Consider the following 20887-nt stretch of genomic DNA (forward strand, 5'->3'; position numbering starts at 1 on the left):
ATCCAATTCCAGATTCCCCAGTTTAAGACAGACAGGGAACTACTGGAGAGAGTTCAGCAGAGAGCTACCAAGATGATCAGGGGGGTGGAGCATCTCTCTTCAAGGAAAGGCTGAGAGGCCTGGCTTTGTTTAGCCTGGAGAAGAGAAGTCTGAGGGGGGATTTCAAAAATACCTGTAAATATCTAAAGGGTGGGTGTCAGGATGATGACACTAGACTCTTTTCAATAGTGCCCAGTGACAGGACAAGGGGCAATGGACACAAGCTGGAACACAGGAAGTTCCACCTGAATATGAGAAGAAAACTTCTTTCCTGTGAGGGTGCCAGAGCAGTGGCACAGGCTGCCCAGGGAGGTTGTGGAGTCTCCTTCCCTGGAGACATTCAAACCCCACCTGGACACGGTCTTGCGCCCCCTGCTCTGGGTGTGCCTGCTTCAAGCAGGGGGGTTGGACGAGAAGATCTCCAGAGGTCCCTTCCAACCCCTGCCATTCTGTGATTCTGTCCCTAAGTACCTCAAGTACAGGAGAGGTATTAAAGCCTCTTGAAATATTAAAATGCGTATACATAAGAACAGAGTGAAAAATTTGTGTTGAAAGTTAGTGTCCATAAGAACAAACACTGGTGAATATTTGTATATTTTATTAAATAGTACATATTTAAATATCGTTTATTATGAATGGTAGACCCTGATAGGGAAATGTGACTTCTCCACAGAACCCCTAAGGTGCTGTTTGGCAATGATAACACACTACTTTAAAGCACCTGTAAACGCTAGATTAGTCAGGACGTGTAGGTTTATATCTGTACCATGTTCTGTGTTTTAATATCAAGCAACATTATGTGGGGCAATCAGTCTGAAGTTGTAACCCTTAGGAGCACAAACGTTTGAGACGTACCCTTGTCCTTCAGCTGCTTTTTGTTTCCAAATGGAAAGATCCTGGAAGTTATGCTATACGAAAGCTGTGTTGTTGCCTACTAGATTCACAATGCCTGTAGTTTAATAGTATGTTAAACATCAAGAGGATATAAATATGTCTGTAACTGTCTTCAGTGTGTGTTTTATTCTGGCTTGTAAAGGCTTTTTTGTAAAGCATAGTAGGTTTTTGTAGACTTCTGGTCAGCAAGGTAAGAGAGTAGGCTGGGGAGCCCAGACCTTGCAACCTTGTTGACAATATCATGAAGTCATTTGAGGAGAGAAATTAGTTTTGTTCCTTATTGCCTGGGACTGCCAAAATTTTCAACTTGATTGGAAAAATGAGCCACAAATGTGGAGGGTGATTATAGCCCTCATGTTTCGTTGTGATTCATGCCTTAAGTGGATCTTACATCCAGTATGACTCTGCAGTGAGCAAAAAAAAACCTAATCTGTTCACAACTGTTGATGAGTATGGTCTTCGTGGGAGGTGGAGGCAAGACATCAGTCATTAAAAATGCCGAAACAATCTTTCAGTAGCTGTTTCATGTTGCAAGGTTACAGCTGGACAACATGATCACAGGAGTGGCAAGAAACAGCTGAAGTGCGTTGCCAAATTTGTGTGCTGTGCCTGTTAAGGATGGCACAGCAGAAATGAGCTCTGTTGTGTACTGTGAAACACTGTTTTACAAAGCAGGTGTTCCTCCTCTTCATTTTTTTATAACAAAAGAAAAACGCCCTTAGAAGCTAAGATTGTCAAGTAAAGGACTATGTTATTTGGGTCTGAACAGCAATTACTCACTGCAAAGTTACCAAAGCCTTGCGCTCTGCATGTGCGTGCTGCTGTGGCTGTGTGCACACACCAGGGCCTTCCAGTTTGAGTTGGCTGCCCTGTGTCCTGAGCCACCAGTCATGATTGTGTGAATTCAGGTTATTACCTGCCCTTCACTTCCTCCTTGTACATCCCCCTTTATGTCAACCAGAAAGAATTGTCCACTTCTCTGTTTTGCTAGAAAAGCAGCTGGGGAGGGGCTGAGCTGAATGCAGCAGTGGGATGTGTTGCTGGGGGTTTTGGCAGCGTGCAGGGAGTGCAGTGCAGCGTGCACTGGGCACTGATGCTCTCAGACACTACATTATGCTGGAAAGAATAACTCCAGTGGGTACAGCTGGGGAGTCTCCTGTCAATCTTCTTTCTGTGTGCTGTCTTACAGCTTTCTTGGTGTATTTCTTTCATTCTAAATCTTTCAAAGAAGAAATCTCATAGCTATTTTGTAATAATGCCTTCTGGCATACTATCTTGCTTAAGTATTTTTTTAAATTTCTTTCTGAATCTCCTCAGAAAGAATAGCCTAACAGCTTGAGAAATACGTATGTTGAGATTTCCTAGCTGAGTCCTACTGATCCTGTTTGTTGGCAGCTGCAGCTGAAATTGTTGCTCTCCTGTGTAGGAGAGCAGATGGATTAAAGCAATGTGTAAGTGCAGAGAAGGAGTTAGAATTTAACCCGAGATCCCCTTTCTTCAGCGTGTGGCCAACTGGGTTGTGCACTGACGGCTTCACAAACCATGTGTATAATACTGGCAGTATTTGTCATTCCTAAACTGCACTCTGCCTCCTAAATATTCTTCTAATCCTGCAGACTGACACCAGGTCTCTGCATGCCAGAGGGTGAGTGATGGGGTACAGATTAAAACCCTGTGATGAAGCAAAGCTCATGTAGTGCTGTTTGTCAAGACCTTTCCATGGCATCGAGAGAGCAGCTACAGACTCTAAATCACATTTCTTTCCCTGGTGCAGCCTGCACTCTGCAATCACGAGAGGGGCTGAAATGTCAGACAAATCGTAAGCAATACTGTGAGTGAAACCTAAAGATGGAGGGCTTTTTCTCATGTTTTTTTTTAAGCTTGACTGAACCCAGAAAAAAAAAGCAGAGTATCTGATTTTGTTGTAACTTCATCTTTTTTCTGATAAGTGAAATTAATTTTAGTTCAGTTTTGAAAACATCCTTCTAATGCTCAGAAACCTGTAACAGATGTGGAGAGCTTTGCCACAAGACTTGGAACACTTTGGATGTTTATGGCAGCTTAAGCCCCTGTAACACCATGAGTTTTCTACCAGGACTGCATATTGGAAGTCTGCTTAAAAGAGGGGTAGATCAATGCAAAGAGGAAAATGTGGTCCAAAACCAGCTTTTTTGCTGCCCTTTTATTTCTTCTTAATTCCTAATATTTCTGCAGTTTTCTGAGAAATCCTCCAATAAAAACAGGGCAGTAGGATAGTTTTTCCAATGGGGCATGGAGGGAATCAGATCTACTTTCCACAGGAGAAACGAGTGTCACTTTCTTCACCTCAGTATCCTTAAGTAAAGCATGTCTGAAGGTATTTCTTTTCTTCAGCAAGATTACTCAGTACAAAGTATGGTTTCTTTCTAAGGTGTTACTGTTCTTTACTGCAAACTCAGTTCAGTCTCTATTTTGCCCATTGTTGCTCACCAACAGCAATAATTTCAGAGGCTCTTGCTCTGTGTGTTTTTACTGTTGTAAAGAATTTAAGAGTGTGTTTTTGGGAGTTCTGATGCAACACACAAACTAATATTTTCCCAGGTTCATCCTTTCCTTGTAGAACTAACAAAAACTATTTGTAGATTAAAAGAAATACTTCTCAAGATTAATCCTATTTGCTTAAATCTATTTGTATAAAAACCTTTGATTAAGGGAAGCACAAGAAATAGAAGCTGCAATTCTTTATGACAGGTTTGTGTTCATCTCAGCCAGACGTTTTAGTGCAACCCTGATCTAACATGGAATTGTCATCTTGGTGCAAAGCCATGGGATGTCAGTTCCAATCAGATCATAAAATCTCCAACTCATTCTAATTCTTTTTGAGAATCATGTGATGATTCTTGTTTAAAATTCCTGATACCATATCTCTGCAAAAGTAAGGATTGAAACACACCTCCAAAAAATAGGCCATCCTTGGAGAAAAGTGAAATTAACTCATGAGATATGCATGCAACATAAATATGCATGAGCGATTTCTGTAGAATATAAGCTCTACAAAAGATAGTGGGTTTTGAGCTTTTAGGAAACATTTCTGTCTGAATTAACAACTGTCAAAGTGGCATGGTTGAAAAGGTTTTCTGCTGCAGAGAGCTGAAACTACCAGTTCTTCGAACAACATAGCTTATCTAGAGAAGCGAGTTGAGACATAGTTTTCTTGGAGCTCTCCAAACTCAGCAAGGTACCTGCAGAGCTTCTTTGCAAATTCTTTTGATATTGTCTTGTCCTGGAGAGTGCCGGGCTCTCTTGCATTTCAGAGGTGTGAGAATTTTGCTTATCTTGGAGAGTAAAGAACCCAAGAGGTAAATGGAGATAGAAATAATAAGAAAAAAAATACTGTGCTATCTTCCAGAAAATTAATAGATGTGTGTTTAATGTGATGGCGTTTCTTCTTTGTTCTACTTCCAAAATCTAATTTTGTCCAACACTATGTAAATTTTTCAGACTTTTTTACAACTCCTGTAGAGTCTTTCCCTTATGTAGAGCAGTTTCCTCTTCGCACCCTTTCTGTGTGCTTAGGCACTGCGCCTCTTTCTCAGTGCAGTGATAAACATTAGCGTTTGGTGCCCATTTCTGGCAATCAGCAGTTTTCTATCACTGGGAAGTCAGAGTTAAGCTGATGGAGGTTTGGAAGAGGCTTCTGAGGTGACCAAATTCCTATTTTCAGGAGAAGCTGGAAATTGCAGATTGGATGAGGTCCTCTCTTTTCAGCTTTGCTGCCACATGGTGAAGAAGCGTTGTCTTCAGTCATAAATTTTTCAGGTTCAGATTTGGACTGAGCTGATCTTTGATCTTGAAGTTTTAAGCTGATGGTGAGAAAATGTGGAAATGAGAATGAGAGAAAGACGATTTTAGCATGACTACTGCTTTCAGCTTTTATCTTTTAAGCTTTAATAAATTTAATCACAGATAGAAGAGTTCTGGAGAAAGCAAGTTATGTAGAAGCATTGCCACAATGTACCAGTGGCAGACAAAACCTAAAATAAAGTGCAGCATCTAAAATATGCATTCCCTTCTGCACTGTGGTCTGTAGGAGTATTTTACTGAAATGACCTGCTGCCAGCAAGACACTGAGTGGGCTATCTCACTGTCTTTTTTGGGTCTTAGTATTCTGAAATGAGAATAGGAATGTGTAAACAAAGATGGCAATTTATCAAAGGCATCTTTTTTTATTTGTTTTATGTCTGAGACAAAGTATTATGATTCCTGGATAACCTGAGATTCTTGTGGCACCCAGTGACTCTTTCTGAAATGTTTTTTAAGTTTGAGATACTTCATTGTTTGAAGCTTCTGACTGTCCATGAAATGCTGTATTGGACAGTGGGCCTGAACAGCAACCAAGGCTAATTTCCTAAGCTGCAAGGCTGCAGTGAGTGTGTACAGAGGGAGAGAGGCTGCAGCTCTACCGAGCTTTTCCAGTATATTGTACATTGCTTCTGCAGTACTGTAAGGTAATGAATTATGTACATATGGACCAAACTTCTGATTGCAGTGGTGTTTTTCTGAGCTTAGCATGTTTTGGCTCCTGCTTACAAAGAAATACTTGAATTATTCTGGGGTGTTATTGTGGAAGAACTGGCTGACTTGGCACAATCATTCACTCATTGTGAATGTAGAATCATTGAAGAGGCTGGGGAGTGCTACTAATCAATAGAAGCAGGCTTTTGTTAAACACTTGTTATTCTTCTCATGCTTGTTTTCTTGAATTTCTCCAGTAGTGTTGGCCCCGGATGGTGTTCACATTTGCCTTCTGAGTTACCAGCCTTGCTGTTGGTGAGCAGTTTGTAGATTGTAATGGGGTGAGAGTCCACGCAGCAGGCATGGCCCCAGCCTCATCAGTTACCTGCTCCTCTCCCATCCCTCTTTCTTACAGTTTAAATGTTATCTATCTATAACGTGTAAGAACTAGTACTTCCATGCCAAGCAGACTGTGGGTACGTTGCTGCACCTGGCTGACTCTGGGATGACTTTTGTGCAAGACGGCATGCACTCCAATCAGGTAGTATCAAAAGCTTTTCTGCTTCAGGGCTTTTATGAAAGTGGACTCATGTCATGAACCTGGCTTTATGAATTGGAAATGTTTTATTCTTGGGTGCTTTTATGATGAAAGTAATAAAATTAGCACTACAGCTGATCCTGTCAGTGCTTGCAGTTGGAGTGGAATAGGAATGGTCACAGAAAGCTATATTATTCTTCTAGATCTGTTAATCTGGCATCTTTCTGGAGCATTGATTCTACCTTTTGCCTGACAAATAATTTTACTCAAAAGCATTTGATTCTCCTAGAGTAGTTTGTTAGATATCAGGAATGTATGTGCTAGTATTTGTATTTCTTTTTCTATAAGTCTTCATTCTTGAACGAACTTGGTTCCTCCTCTGGGAACAAGTAACGTCATGGAGCCATGATGCTGCAACAGATGTTACACCTCAGGCTCTGAAAATCGAAGTGAAAAATACTCATTTTCACGTGTTACAGATGAACTTCCCATTTAAGTCTGGTGGGTTTTTTTTTGTCAGGATGGTAGTTCTTCCTTAACTGCTACTGAGAAATAATTTCATTGCTGTTAGAGAATGATTCATTAGCATGTGGTTTGCATTTGCAGGAAGCCAGTCTTGTAGAGACCACATTCCTGATGCTTGTTTGTTTTACAAACACAAAATGCAGATGTCTTCCTTGTACAAGCAAGTCAAAGGTGTCTGTCTGGGTCTGCCAGGCTGGGGACTTAAGATCAACAACCCATCCAAGGCTGGCAGTGGCGCTTCATCCGGACAAACTGGAGCAGAGCGTATGTGTTGTCAACAGCAGCCCTGTGTGCCACACTCTGCCTAATCCCAGGCTTCTGTGCTGGCAGGGAGAGCAGCACCACCTGGGCAGCCTTTGTTTTCTGAGGGCCACATCACTGGTAAAGTTGAGGAAGGTGCTGTACCAGTTGTCACGCAGTGTGAGCTAATGCTTCCATTCTTCTAGAAAGAAAAGATTATATGAACATTGAAAATTACTCTCTTATTACTGGGAATTCTTAGTGGCCAGCGAAGTGGGCAAATCAGAAAGTAGAGGTGGATAAGAGCTGTTTAAAAGCCCCAGCTGCATCATGTATTGGTGCTGCACTGGTTTAGCTCACTGAGCAAACTGTCCAGCTCTGACAAATGCCAGTGCAGGATCCGGGGCAGTATCATGTGGCAGGAATAGATCAGTTGTGTTGTGAAACTGCACCTCTTCAGTAGGGTAGATTTAGAAGAGTAATGAATATGCTGCTGCTAGGCATGCATAGCCTGTCTGTTTTGTAGAAGGAGAACCATTGCTTGGTTTTCCTTCCAGGGTTGTGCTGGGGTTGCTGTGTCTCTATATTACCAGTACATCAGAACCTGTGATTCACCTGTGGCAGGATTCAAGAAGGCTTATGGCTTTGCAGCTGGTGATTGGGACTGACAGCTTCTCTAGAAAAAAAGAGCAGCTCTTCCTGCAACTGGGATGGAAGGAGTTGTGTTTTCTGTATGTATAGTAGAGGGACACAGGTGCTATGGTGATAGCTTGACTTGGAGTGGGGGAGATAGAGCCCTTTAAAGTCAGAGCATGTTTGAATGCATTGGGCTTGCCCAGGTGCTTCCCATTCCCAGCCCAGAGAGGAGGGAGCAGGCAGGTGTCATGAGTCTTCTGAACTCCCCTGGGAGAGCTGCCTTGTTTACAGGAGGCCTGCTTTGTTTGACGTCCATGGGCCTGATAAAGGCATGAAGGGATCCAGAGGCAGGTTGAAGGTCCCGCAGCTCAGCAGATGCCTGTGGTCTTGGTGGGTATGAGCTTTTTTGTGCTAGCAGACCAGTCTGTTTTCTCCTGAAATAAACTAATACATAGAACCAAAGAAGAACTTGGTTGCTTGTACCCTTGTAACATGACTTTAAATGTTGTGTTGCAGTATTCTAGAGGGTACTCAGGCTAGTACAGACTGTGCGAATGCTTGCCAGAAGTCTACATAATGCAAGCAACTCTGCATGGAAATAGTCCCTGTCACAGTAGCCTTCCGTCTTCGTATCCCAGTCCAGCATATAACTTTCTTCTCTACAGTGAAGGCTTGGGAAAATGTTTTGGTTTTTTCCTCCTACCCTTTGCTGTCTCAGCATGTCTGCGTTTGCAACTTGTTTCTGCTTCCCCGGCTCAGTAAGTGGTACCTGTCTACCCTGCCATTCCTACTTTGCACATGTAGCAAGGACCCTGATCCCAATCTGGTCTGGGCCTCTCAAGGGGTAGCCACAGTCAGGACTGGACATGGGGCTTCCATGAGCAGTTAAGCTATTCCAGTGAATTCTTGATTCCTTTCTGTGCTGTTGTGACTAAGTATGTGAGTTACTTTGGGTACATCCGTGCTTCATTCCAACCCATTATTGTAGATGCACTGGCTGTGAAAATTGTCTAGTAGTTTAATGAGAATTCAGTATCACTGGACTATTGTACTGAGTTTGCACAATTTATTAGTTGTATAAGATCATAGTCCTAAGCAGAGGTGTGGCCTCAAAATATGCCTAACTTGACTTTTTTTTTCTTTTCCACCTAGGTATCACATGCTGTTGCAAAGCTAGTATTAGTTAGTTTCCACTGGCAAATCTCAGAGATTTTGGAAAGGTAAGTATAAATAGTCTTATCTCTCTTGTGCTCAGTGCTTTTCCCCCTTGCTTTGCAAGAATGCTCAGCGTGGTCCATAAGTGTCTTTTTGACAAGCATGTTTGAACCTGAAAGCAGGCCACCCAGTCCATTCCAGGGAGCGGAGGAGAAACACTGTTTTGTTGAGGCTGCATTGCCTGTAAGGAATTTATAAACAAGGAAAAGGTAGTGGTGGCAAATGTCTTTCAGTCTGAGGAGTTATTGTCATGCTGGGAACCCTGTAGATGCATTTAGTTTAAACTTTGAGATATGAGATTGAGAGTGCTGCATCTATATTTATTTATTTTAATAAATATAAAGATAACATATGTTCTATTTTGAACATATGAGCCATAAATCATAAAGGAGCACTGACCCTATACTAATGTATTCTTTAGTAGTACATTCACATTGAAATTTTTGCTCCTGAACATAAGTGATGTTTTTTTCCAAGCTGACTAGCATTTGGAGAGTGGGAGAAGATGGCGTGAGGGAACTGAGTGCAGCCCCTTTGTTGCTTGGTCAATATCACTGTAACAAAATCCTCCAGCTGATTTCAAAAAGACAGTTCAGACTCTGCCCAAACATATACGGGAAGTGTGTCAGGAGGCACTGCTGTCTGGCCGCCCCTCCAGAAAATACTGGCTCAGAACTGAACATTGTCTGAAAATAGAGAGTACATCAGTCTGACTCATTCTGCCATGCCGTTTTTGGCCCTGTAGCCAGCAACTTCATCCAGAGAACGTACGGGAAACGCATCTTGTGTATGAATATTGTTGCAGCATCCTTGGTAACTGGCTCATTGGTTACCATGCATCCTGTGAAAGCTTTGCTCTGGGGAATGTGGAGGGTGAGATTCCTGCTTAGCAGGTCAGGGCGATTCTGCAGGTTAACCAGATTCTGCGGGTTAACTAATGAGATTTAAACAAGAGGAAGATTGGGGAAACGTTTACTGCTAAAGCTATGACATTGCAAGTTGTTCTTTAGTTGATCTGGTACTCAAACTTCTGTCTTGGTACAAAGTGACATTATCAAATGAAAGCTCCCGAGTACAACTAAAATGTGCTAGTGTGGATTGAGGATTTACGGCACAGTCACAATAGTGATGCTGCTTATTTCGGAATTCATTAAGATATAAAAATTCCTCTGCAATGGAAGTCACAAACAGAAAACTTTTTTGGTTCTAAGGCTGCTGATAGACAGCTTCATATGCCTAAGGGGTGGTAAGTATTTACTCTGTGACAGATTAACTAGGTAATAGGCTGGAGTCAAAGTGAGACCTGACCAGGGTAGTTTGGTTTTGCAAAGGAGTAGGAGACAGATAGGAGCCTTGGTGGAGTCTGTTAGTATGGGGCAGTAGCTTAAGACTGCTCTAGGAGTGTGGATAGAAAATCTTAGCTTCAAAAATAGTTTTTACCGGGGAGGGAGAGAGTTGTAAAAGAATATTCATCAAGGAGCATGAGGAAAACGGTAGTCCATTACTGGGAGAAGTATTGTTCCTGTGTCTGATTTTGAAGAAACTCTCGTTAAGTTTTGTTGATGAGAGTTCAGCTCGCTATGTGAAGGAGCCTCACACAGGACACGTTTCCACTTTTCTTGTTGAAACCTACCCTGCCATTTGCACAGAGCCTATTTTTGTTCAGACAATAAGGATCAGTTTAATAGAGTGAAATGTATTCAGAAATTGATTTGATCATTCTTCAATTGCCTTTTCAGGCACAAGTCTAATGCTGCCCAATTGCTAGTAGAAGCACGAGTTCAGCCCACCTCATCCAAACATGTAAGTATGCTAACTATTTTGGTCTGTTCCCTTGGCAGACACCTCTGACCCACCTCATCAGAGGATTGCATTACTAATGGCATAGTCTGTCCCATATTAACCCTTTGCAAACTCAGGTCCAACACCCTAACTCAATGCTGGGTTTACTTTTTAAATGAGAATGCATTCAAGAGATGCCTAACATTTAAATAGCAGCTTTGCTGTTGTCTTGCAGGTAGTGTTCAAGAATTACTTGCCTCAAGAAAATTAAGCTCTTTTTTTTTTTTTTTGCATGAGTGATGGTACACAATGGAAGGAGCAGAGTGCATGTGCTTCGCTACCTCTTCCAATTCTGCTCTCCCTGTAAAAGACACTTGGGAAGCTCTGGCTGCACAGAGTGAACGGAGCTTGTCTGTGGCTGGAACCAGGTTGTTTTTTGGTGTTTGGTTTTTTTTTCCTCCCCCCCACCCCCCCGAGATGACTGTTTGCTGCATTGCTTTGCTCAGGGATGCTTAAGCCAAATCTCCCAGCGGTGTTGCCACTGAGCCGGTCAGTAGTCATATTTGAACCCACAGCTTGTGTTTTGCAGCCAGGGCTACACAGGTCTTTAGATACTCCACCACCACCGTCCTTTAAATAGAAACTTCCTGTTGCATGTTTATAGATTTCATTCACAGCCAGTGTCTTCGTACAATCCGCAGTTATCCCAGGAACACGTTGCAATGTGTCAGATTTTGAGTGATAAAATATTACATCTGAGAAACACTCTTTGGATTGGGGGAAGGGGAGATTTTAAAAGCTCGATTTGGCATCTGAGCTGACTTGTAACTAGCAGAGAGTGAAAATGCTAAAACAGCTGACAGGAGTAAGCTTCGTGGACTCAAAATAAATTATCTGCCTAGAGTCCAGAAAAAAATTATCTTTTCTATTTGACATACCTTCAAATTAGTCCATGTATTTTGAGATTTGTGTGAATCTTGTATCAGCTGTCGTTTAAGTACTCTCTGCTGCAATGGTGAGTTCATTTTGGGAAGAAAGATATTACAGTTAAAAGGTTAGTTTAAGTCTTTACAAACTTGGTTTGGTAGGCAACTCATTACAGTCTTTTTGTATGTGCTAGCGCAAGTTGCTCTCTGCTTTGTCTCATAATGCAGAATGATGATATTTTGGGCCAGATGCTCATACTGACCCCATAGGGAGAGCTACAGTGGTGAGCTCAGAGGGACAGCTTGCAAACGTTTGAGGTAGTGCACTTGCTGTTCAAGTTAAGCAGTTGATGTAGGTAATCAATGCAGTTGCAAACTTGGGGCATCTTATTCTGGTCCATAAGTGAGGCTACTTAGAACAAAGTCACATTATTGCCTTTTTCATGTAGTCATGCTATAAAGCAAGCTCTGCTTGTCATGTGGCTGCGTATCATGCTGCTGCTTCTCTATGTCTGTGGCATGCAGAGCTAGGCATGGAAGCTGATGGCTGTCTCACACAAGCTTCTCAAAAAGTAGCAAAGTTTTAAGTAGATGAAAAGTGATTATGTGACTTCTCTGTGAAAGAAGAAATAGGAACATAAACTCCTGCTAATAGCTTTGTAGAGCCCTGCTTTTGATGATGCTGTGCTAGACCTAGTTCTTCAGGTCCCGTAGGTGAGCCGAGATGTCTGGGGATTAGATCTGTTGCCTGGGGATTAGTTCTGCACTACCCAAGGGAGATCCAGACTACTTCCCACTGGTTTGGTGAAGCAATAGCAGAATTGTGCCTGAGTTGAAACAAATAGTCTAATACTTTTCAGCTGAAGGGATGGTGCCTCCTTTGCCAAACATAACATAGGCAGAAGATAAGAGATGTGAGATGATGGTCTGTGAACTTCCTTTCTGCTCTGTATAAACGCTCTACACACTGCACCTTCAGTTGTCTCTCCTCTTACCCAAAATCATTGTCTAGAGCAAGAGCACTGCTAAGCCTGCTTCCAGCTATAGCTGCTCTCCAGGGCCTGTGGAACAGAGTCTGACCCAGCTAACAAAGAATATCAGTAAATTCTGGGAAGGACTGGCACAATGATGTATTTCCTCATTTTTCACACAAGGTGAGAGTAAGAACCAGAAAAGTAAAGGTGAGTTCTGGGTAGCACTAGATTAGAGGCAGGAGCTGTTCAGTGACTGTCAATACATCTGCTCTGTGAGATTAAAGAGGTTCATGAGAAGGTCTGACTGTTGGGGCAGCACAGCACCCCAACACACAGGCTGCTTATCAACCTGTTCTGGCCTGGAGCTCACCTGAGACCATTGCTACAATGAAGGTGCATGCAGGTGCCTGTGGATGAGGTGAGAACAGTCTGAGAGACCTGGGATGCTTTCACCATAATGCTGATTTGTCTCTCTCTCAGGCAATGGTACATTCCTCCCATCACTGTGCAGTGTGCATGCAGTTTGTCCGGAAGGAGAACTTGCTCTCTCTGGCTTGTCAGCACCAGTTCTGTCGCAGCTGTTGGGAGCAGCATTGTACAGTGCTTGTCAAGGATGGTGTTGGAGTCGGTGAGTTCAAGCTGGTTATAGTACTGGGTCTGAATTTGCCATATTGGCCGCTCTGATGATGACTGGCTGAATTGGTATAAAACATATCGTAATGAGAAAATGGAACATGGAGTGAGTATTTGTGACAAACTTAACTTGAACTAGTGGTCTTACCTGAATCCCAGATTAGTGTTGGCATACCACCAGGAGAGCACTGGTTTCGTTAGGCTCCTGCCTAACAAAATGTGCAAGTCTGTTGATCCGTTTGCTGCTTTTCTGCCCTTGTGATCTCAAGAGCATGACTGTAACAAGTTAGAAGCTGCAAATCTGCTGCATTTTGAGTTGGTGTCTCTCATGTTGCACCTCCCCTGGAGTGCTTGTGGATGCCAATATCTGTTCCCTTTGTGTTGTGTAGGAAGCCAGATACTTTAAGTATCTGACCTTGTGAATACTGGCAGAAGCACTTACTGGTCCTGGATGCACATGTGCCCTGTTGTCTTTCAGTGAAGACAGTTGGGCTTCAGCTTTTCAGCAGCCCTGATAGATTTGTTTCACACTTGTGTCCTTCTTCCCAAAACAACAGATGGCACCTAGGAAACAGTGTTGAATGCTCTCTGTGCATTCACTCCTTAGTATAAGTTGTACTGTGCTGAAATGTTGCTTTTTGTTCTCAGGGGTCTCCTGCATGGCTCAGGACTGCCTGCTTCGGACACCAGAAGACTTTGTGTTTCCATTGCTGCCTAGTGAAGAGCTGAAAGACAAATACAGGCGCTACCTCTTCAGGGACTATGTGGAGGTATTGCCTCTTTCAGTTTTAAAATACCCTGGGTCAATTCATCAGTGACTTGCAGAAATTTTGTTTTAAGTGTCTCACTGCATTGCTAATCAAAGATGTAACTGCAGCAAAACTGTCCCTGATAAACATGATGTGGCTGTTCCTGTAGGACAGCCTCACTGACAAAATGCTCTGGCAGGTTGCCAAAGTAAATTCTGCTGTAAGGTCACCCAGTAACTCCTTGGCTGGTGCTTGGCTCTTTTCTTGAGGCAGAATCCTCAGAATATTGAGGCTGAGAAATTCAGACTTCAGTCTGATTTTAAAAATCCTTTTTGCTCTTGCATAGGTATTTTAGGTTCTGAAAAATAAGTCCCTTATCTTGGTGTTGCACATCTGAATTGGCTTGCTCAATAACATTTTATGTGAAGTTTTTTGAAATCAGCACAGCAGTTGTTAAGGTTAAATGTGCAGAAAGTATTCTAGCAACAGAGAACAGACTGGGAACAACCAAAACAGCGTGAGAGAGTGGTGTCACCTCTCTTTGATAAGAGACCCTTTGGGAGGAAACAGCCACCACAGGAGAGCAGCTAAAAACATTCTGGGACATAAGGAGAGGATGGGGAAAGAGCACAAATGGATCAAAACTGTTTGTTCAGTGTCTTGGTGGGGTCTTATGGTTGTGTTGCTGTGCTTACTTGGTCTGCAACCCTCCATTTGAATTCCCTGTTCTAGAGAAGCTGTAAGTAACAAATATTTCCTTTCCTAATGTGGAAGAGGTCTGTCTGCTCAGCTATCCAAGACCTGGTGACAGTTTTCACTCTTCTTCAACAATAAATAACTGATTTGTATGTTTTTGAGGGTAGGAGTGGTTAAACTTGAATAGATAATGCTCTTGTGCACCCACTGCTGATCTTACCACCTTGGTATGTTCACAGAGCCATTATCAGCTGCAGCTGTGTCCTGGTGCAGACTGTCCTATGGTCATACAGGTACAAGAGCCAAAAGCCCGGCGAGTGCAGTGCAATCGTTGCAGTGAGGTCTTCTGGTAAGAAACAGAGAAGGTTAAAGATCACGGGGAAAGTGTATGCTGTCGTCAGAGCTACTCCATTTGCTTGCCAACAGGTTCAGTGTGTAGAAGTATCTCAAATGCTTTGCTAGAGTTGTTTGTAACTTGAGTTAGCTTGAGAAATTGGACACTTGGGGTCTGACTTCTGCAGGTGGTCAACCGTTCCCTCGCTCCCTAAACTCCGGGGGCGTTGGGTGTTCTGACAACCAGAGAATGCAGGGCTTGAGTAATGAAGGGGTTACAAATGTACCATTCTCATATTTTGGCTAGATTACAAATTTTGGTACAGACATAGTGACTGGTAGAGATTCTGGTAGTAGATGGGGAGGCCTCAGTGCTACCTGCTGGTACTGAGTTTTTAAGTTTATTACAAATATTTGACTCCCGGATTGTCTGGTGTGTTTTGAGGCTCATGCGAGAATACATTTCTGCTGAATAGGAACGCTAATGTTCCTTGTCTGACTTGTATATGGGACCAGAAAAAAAAGGTAGCTTGTAGGACTGGTGAATTGTCTTCTGCTCCTGGGTCTCCAGAACCACTGCTGTTGAGAATGTCTGTGGAGCACAATACAACTGGTTTAGAGTCCCAGCTTACTGGTATCTCCATGCAAATGGCCCTTACTCACCTGGTGCTAGTAAGGTCATGCTAAGGCAGGTGCCTGATATCTACCACTGGAGTCAGGCTACTTGTAAAGCCAGTGGTATGCCCCAGGCCTCTGCAGTCATGTTAGAGGTCCTAGGGGGGATGTGTCAGCCCACAGACACATGGTTTATCAGAGAAGGCCTCAGTTCACTCTTATCCTGACTCTGACTTCTGCACAAGAAGGTGGGACTTTATTGGAGTTCAGCCTTGGTCTTTCCACTCAAGTAGTACACAAGTGCATTTGCATTCCTGACCCTTGCTTGGCCTCCCAGATTTTGGTCATCAGGAAAACCTCAATTCTTCAGTCGCTTCCATGGAAATCAGTCTTTTATTTGTTTGTTTCTCCCCATGCCATCAAGCTTTAAGTGTCGGCAGATGTACCACGCACCCACAGACTGTGCTACCATTCGGAAATGGCTCACCAAGTGTGCAGATGACTCCGAAACAGCCAACTACATCAGTGCTCACACTAAAGATGTAAGGGCAAGCACCTGCATGTTTTTTCTTGTCCTCTAGTCCTGCCTGGGAAGCAAGATACAATTCTATACATTGTGTGCTGCTTTTTCACAGACTGCAGCTTTTCACAGCTCCCTTGGGACTGTGATAGAACACAACTGAACATCTTGGGAATGCTTTGCACAGGAAGTCCAGCTGCCCTCCTGCCATAAGGACCTGGTGGTCCTTATTCTAGACATGGTGTGAATGTCTTTGGCAGCCAGGTGTGCTGCCTTCCCATGGGCAAAAGAACTGTAGTTGCTTTGAAATGATCAGTGGAGATGTATTTAAAATGGAGGGAGAGAGCGTAGTAAGTGTGGAGTCAGTATCAAATAAGGCACTACTGGTGTTTAAACCTGAACAACTGTGCGGAGTACTGTGAACTGGAAAGTGAGGGAGATAAAGTCTTGATTTGACAAGGACAGCAAAATGGGGTAGATGAAGTCTGTAAATCAGACATTGAAGTACTTCTAGTGGATGTAGACCCAAGAAAAAGACATAGTATTACATATTGTGCATTTTACCTATAGAATTGTCTTGAAAAGTTATAGATATACTACCTTTATCCTCTAGATTAGCTGTCTGCAGATTGGAACTTTTAATGTCTTTTAGGGATTTTGTGGCCTGACTTCAAAATAGTTCTTAGCTGGCAATTGTTCTACCGTAGCCAATGACAATTGTGACAGTGCTAATGAGCCACAAGCTTCAGTTGTGTTAGGAAAGTGGGTGCTTGGATAGACCAGAGATCTTAAATTCCCTTCTTTCTCTGGAGAAGGTGTCAACATGCAGCGGCATTGTTTCTGCTATGCTCTTTTGTAGAAATAAGGCTCTGTTATACTGAGCATTGTCCTGGCATACGTTTTGCCTGCCATTAAGCTTTATAGAAAGCAGCAAAACTTATTCACTTCTTTGTACCAACACAACCCAAAAAATGTAACTCAACTTGATACACCAGGGCATCACTGGACTGCTGTTGGAGTGAAGAAGTGTGCAGCTTTCACTGTGATGAGACAAGATTCTCTGCAGCTAGCTAAGTTGTCATCTGTTAATGGCTGCTGAAGGCAGGGCATAGAGCTGATTATCTTGTAGTTAAGTAGCTGGCTGTGGAAGCTACTGCAATATGTGAACTAATTAAGTCCCTGTGTCTGAGCAACTGCTAAATGGTAACTCAGTGAGACCTTCAGTTTTACATGGAGTAACAACAGCAAACTTGTTTTGTTGAGCAAGCAGTCTAGTGCTGCAGCTTAACAACTTCCCTGGCTTTGCCTTTCTGCCTCATTTTTAATGGAGCTGTCAGGAATTGGTGGGAGGCAGGGTGTATGTATGTTAATATTCTCATATACTTGTATGCATATTAACGGAAAAAAAAAAGCAGGAGGGGAATAATCACGCAAGTGTTGTCATTCTCACAAAGGTTGCTAGAGACAGAGTTGGATCTAACAAATGCTTCTGTTTTCCCAGTGTCCCAAGTGCAATATCTGTATTGAAAAGAATGGAGGCTGCAATCACATGGTGAGCAATTCCCTAAACACATCAGACCTTCCTTGTTCTAAACAGAATTTTTGTCCCAGCTTTCCAATAACCAGTGCCTCCTGTCTCTTCTTTTTCAGCAATGCTCCAAATGCAAGCATGGTAAGTAGGATTTGGAAACAGATTTCTCTGCGGTGTGTGCTAGTGGTTGATGTTATCTTCTTCGGTGTTTTTTTTGTTGGGATTTTTTTTTGTGATATGAAGACCAATTGTGATCATAAACTGAAATATCCCCCCAGCCCCTAGTAAAAGGTGAACAGGATATTAATTACAGGCTTGTGTGTAATAGCTTTTTTGTTTCCACTGGCTGTGATCTCAGCTGGGTTCTGATTCAGTGGTAAGCTCCTTCTCCCTGACATTTCCATTGTAGAGAGAAGTCTCTAACTCTGCTGTAATATTAACAGTGGAATCCATCTTAGAGGATAATATTAAATGCTTTCCATGTAATTGTATTCATCATCAGCTGAAAATACTGGCAGAACTGAGGCATTTACTCAGATCAGCATAAGTCCTTTTGCTTAGTGATGGAAATAATGAGCTTCAACCCAGATGAAACTGTGAAACCCAGGAGCTGTGAATTGTTCTGCATAACGTTATCTGTTAGACTTCTCAGTCCATCCCTGTGCAATTAGCAGCCTGAGTGTCCTTGGCCCATTGTGTGGTCTTACAAAACGACAGCGTGTTCTTGCACTTTTCTTTCCATGGCAGGATTAATTTCTGTTGCCTTGGAGCAAGGTAGTTTGTATTCAGCCTTCTAAGTTAAGTGTGTCACTAGGAAATACTGTAATATCAGAACCTTATTTTGAAGATGAATAAAGATTGCCGTCCTCTCTCATTCCTTTGCTTTGGGGTCCTCAGCAGCACTGGACGTGCTTTGGTGGAGCTCTGTGACAAGGGTGAGCAGGCAGCTGCCAAGGTACCATGGTGACTAGCACTCAAGAAGGCTGGTGAACTCTGGAAATACAAATATCAGTCTCTTCTTATGAGTAACACAGAAGTGATTCCTATTGTAGCAACTTAATCTCCATCTTTTTTCCTTCCCAGCAGAACACTCACAGCCTTGCTCTGAAATCGGGGAAACTCATGCAGGTTTTTCTATTGCTCTCTTCCCTCCACTCTCTTCCCAGTTCAGTGGCTCCTAACTTGAAGTGTCATAAACCACTGATACCTGAAGTTACCTGGGTAGTTCTTTCCTTGAGAGAACTGAGGGCAGACTTTCTTTTTTGTTATTTAGGTCACTTTTGGATTTGATTGATAGTATTTTATTCAGCAAGAGGTCCACATGGGGCAGTATGCCAGTGGCAGGGAGGATGCAACTTGCAAATAAGACTGCAGCCTGCCACTTCTTTAATCTAGAGTGAGCCTGTGCAGAGCACAAGTACAGTTCTGCCCATTGGTCTTGATGTGCAGGATGCAGCACTTCAGGATTTACTTTCCATAGTTGCATGGGAAGCTGTACAATGAAAATCTTCAAGACAGGCTGGTATTTTTGGCTCACTGTTGTTTTTTAGTTATGCAAGGTGATATAAAATGTATATGTGTCTTGGCTTAGCAGAAATATCTGAAAACAGATGGGCTGTGTCTCCTGAAGCTTTTCTTTCTCAGAGGTTTTTTTTCTGTGCATCACAGTGGGTTTTTCACTGTTTTCTGCAGACTTCTGCTGGATGTGTCTGGGAGACTGGAAGACTCACGGCAGCGAGTACTACGAATGCAGTCGGTACAAAGAGAATCCTGATATTGTAAACCAGAGTCAGCAAGCACAGGCCAGGGAGGCCCTTAAGAAGTACTTGTTCTATTTTGAGAGGGTAGGAGACATCTCCTTGGCCAGAGCTGCTGTAGCCTTTTAATGCTCCCTGCCTGGTGCAAAGGTCATTGCCAGCAATCTCCACGCAAGAAACTGCCCAAAGAGAATCTGTGCAGAATTTTCAGGCCCTGGTGTTTTTCACTCAAAACCCTACCCTGCGAGTCCCATCCAAACCAGTAATGTTGTATCCAAAGCAAATCATATTCGCTCCTATATTTCCTTGTGCTATAGAAAACCAGTATTACCTGTGTGCCACTGTACTGTTTTCCAGCAGGCTGAGTGCTGCTGCAGTAGATGGATATTGCTCCAATCATTTCCTTCCAGGACCGGGGAACTTCAGTTCTTTGCAGCATGTCTCTATAGAGACAAAGACTAGATAAACACTGCCATGTTCAAAGCTCCATTGGCTGTAGCAAAGTTTTAGTAAAGTTTCATGTAATGACATTTTTTAAAGTTGCAGTCAGAGCACCTCTGTCCACACAGCAGGCTCGATGCACCTGGCCATGCAGTGCAATTCTAGAGCAGCATCTCTAGAAGGGAACGTGGTAGAGGTTCAGTGCTGCTGCATTTTAGTTTCTCCATTAAAATGAATTTATTCTTCACACCATGAGCCAAGTCCTTTGGTTAAATAAATGTGTTCATTCATGGCTCTCCAGACCAACAGTGTGTGGGAAATGGCCATGCTTATAGTGTGCACATGGTTGTTGGAGTTCGCTGAGCCCATGTTAAATGTTCATTTAAACTCTTGACTTTTCTATAGAAATCCTTTAAGTAGGGGAACCACCATTACCTTCCATCTTGTTAGACACAAGGTCATTGTGCAACCAGAGGACATTCCCACTCTGAGGAGCTGGGTTTGCTCCCTGCTCTTTGCTCCTGTCAGTCTGTTGTATACAGCCTCTGCTACTTGCTACTGGAGGTGTTGCCTTGCTGTCCTTTCCCACAGCATGTCTTGCCTTGCTGGACTCCTGCCCCACTTCAATTTCTGCTTGCTAGAGCTTGTGCTTTTACAGTAGCAGTATTCTGGTCTCACGCCAGTTTTTTCTTTCCCCATCTCCCCACCCCACCCCTTGCAGTGGGAGAATCACAATAAAAGCCTACAGCTGGAGGCACAGACGTACCAACGAATCCAGGAGAAAATACAGGAAAGAGTTATGAACAACTTGGGAACATGGATTGACTGGCAATACCTACAAAATGCTGCAAAACTACTTGCAAAGGTGGGTAGTTGTGGCTTGTTTGGCACAGAGAAGAGAATAAGCACCAGAATGCTAAATTAGCAACACCAAGTGAAGAAGGGAATTTAGGGGTTGTGGGTTTGTGGGACAGTACCTCTGGTCTAGGATAGGAACTAGCCAAAAATTGTCTGGAAGTGACCTCTGTGAAGTTATACTTTAACTGCACAAGTTCTTCCAAGGAAGGTGTAGGAAAGTCCACTGTGAAGTGTCCATTAGTCCTTGTCAAAAGGTAGCTTCTTAGCCTGTAGTGATCACATAAATGTGAATGTGCTGACTTCCAAGTCTGAGACTTTTGTCCTTCTTTTCTCTCTCCTCTTCCCGCTCCCTGACAGTGTCGTTATACCCTGCAGTACACATACCCATATGCATACTACATGGAGTCTGGTCCCAGAAAGAAACTGGTAAGGTGTTGTTTGTTGTTTTTTTTTTTCTTTCCTGATAGCTTTTTGGTGTGTAGCTGGCAGCA

The 20887-nt window shown here is 42.9% G+C and overlaps 1 protein-coding gene across 4 annotated transcripts in view; it reads left to right on the top strand.

Moving 5' to 3' along the window:
- ARIH2 (ariadne RBR E3 ubiquitin protein ligase 2) overlaps nucleotides 1-20887 on the top strand; it is a 33793-nt gene that overhangs the window by 10123 nt on the left and 2783 nt on the right. For all 4 annotated transcript variants that reach the window (XM_075095856.1, XM_075095854.1, XM_075095857.1 and 1 more), the window contains 11 exons: nucleotides 8519-8586; nucleotides 10321-10384; nucleotides 12744-12891; nucleotides 13545-13666; nucleotides 14581-14690; nucleotides 15714-15831; nucleotides 17311-17361; nucleotides 17460-17481; nucleotides 19033-19184; nucleotides 20260-20403; nucleotides 20754-20822. In XM_075095856.1, coding sequence (XP_074951957.1) covers nucleotides 8519-8586; nucleotides 10321-10384; nucleotides 12744-12891; nucleotides 13545-13666; nucleotides 14581-14690; nucleotides 15714-15831; nucleotides 17311-17361; nucleotides 17460-17481; nucleotides 19033-19184; nucleotides 20260-20403; nucleotides 20754-20822 — 1068 coding nt within the window. The remainder of the gene's footprint in view (nucleotides 1-8518; nucleotides 8587-10320; nucleotides 10385-12743; nucleotides 12892-13544; nucleotides 13667-14580; nucleotides 14691-15713; nucleotides 15832-17310; nucleotides 17362-17459; nucleotides 17482-19032; nucleotides 19185-20259; nucleotides 20404-20753; nucleotides 20823-20887) is intronic.

This window comes from Phalacrocorax aristotelis, chromosome 6, assembly GCF_949628215.1.
Source record: "Phalacrocorax aristotelis chromosome 6, bGulAri2.1, whole genome shotgun sequence".
In the NCBI taxonomy this organism is placed as follows: Eukaryota; Metazoa; Chordata; class Aves; order Suliformes; family Phalacrocoracidae; genus Phalacrocorax; species Phalacrocorax aristotelis.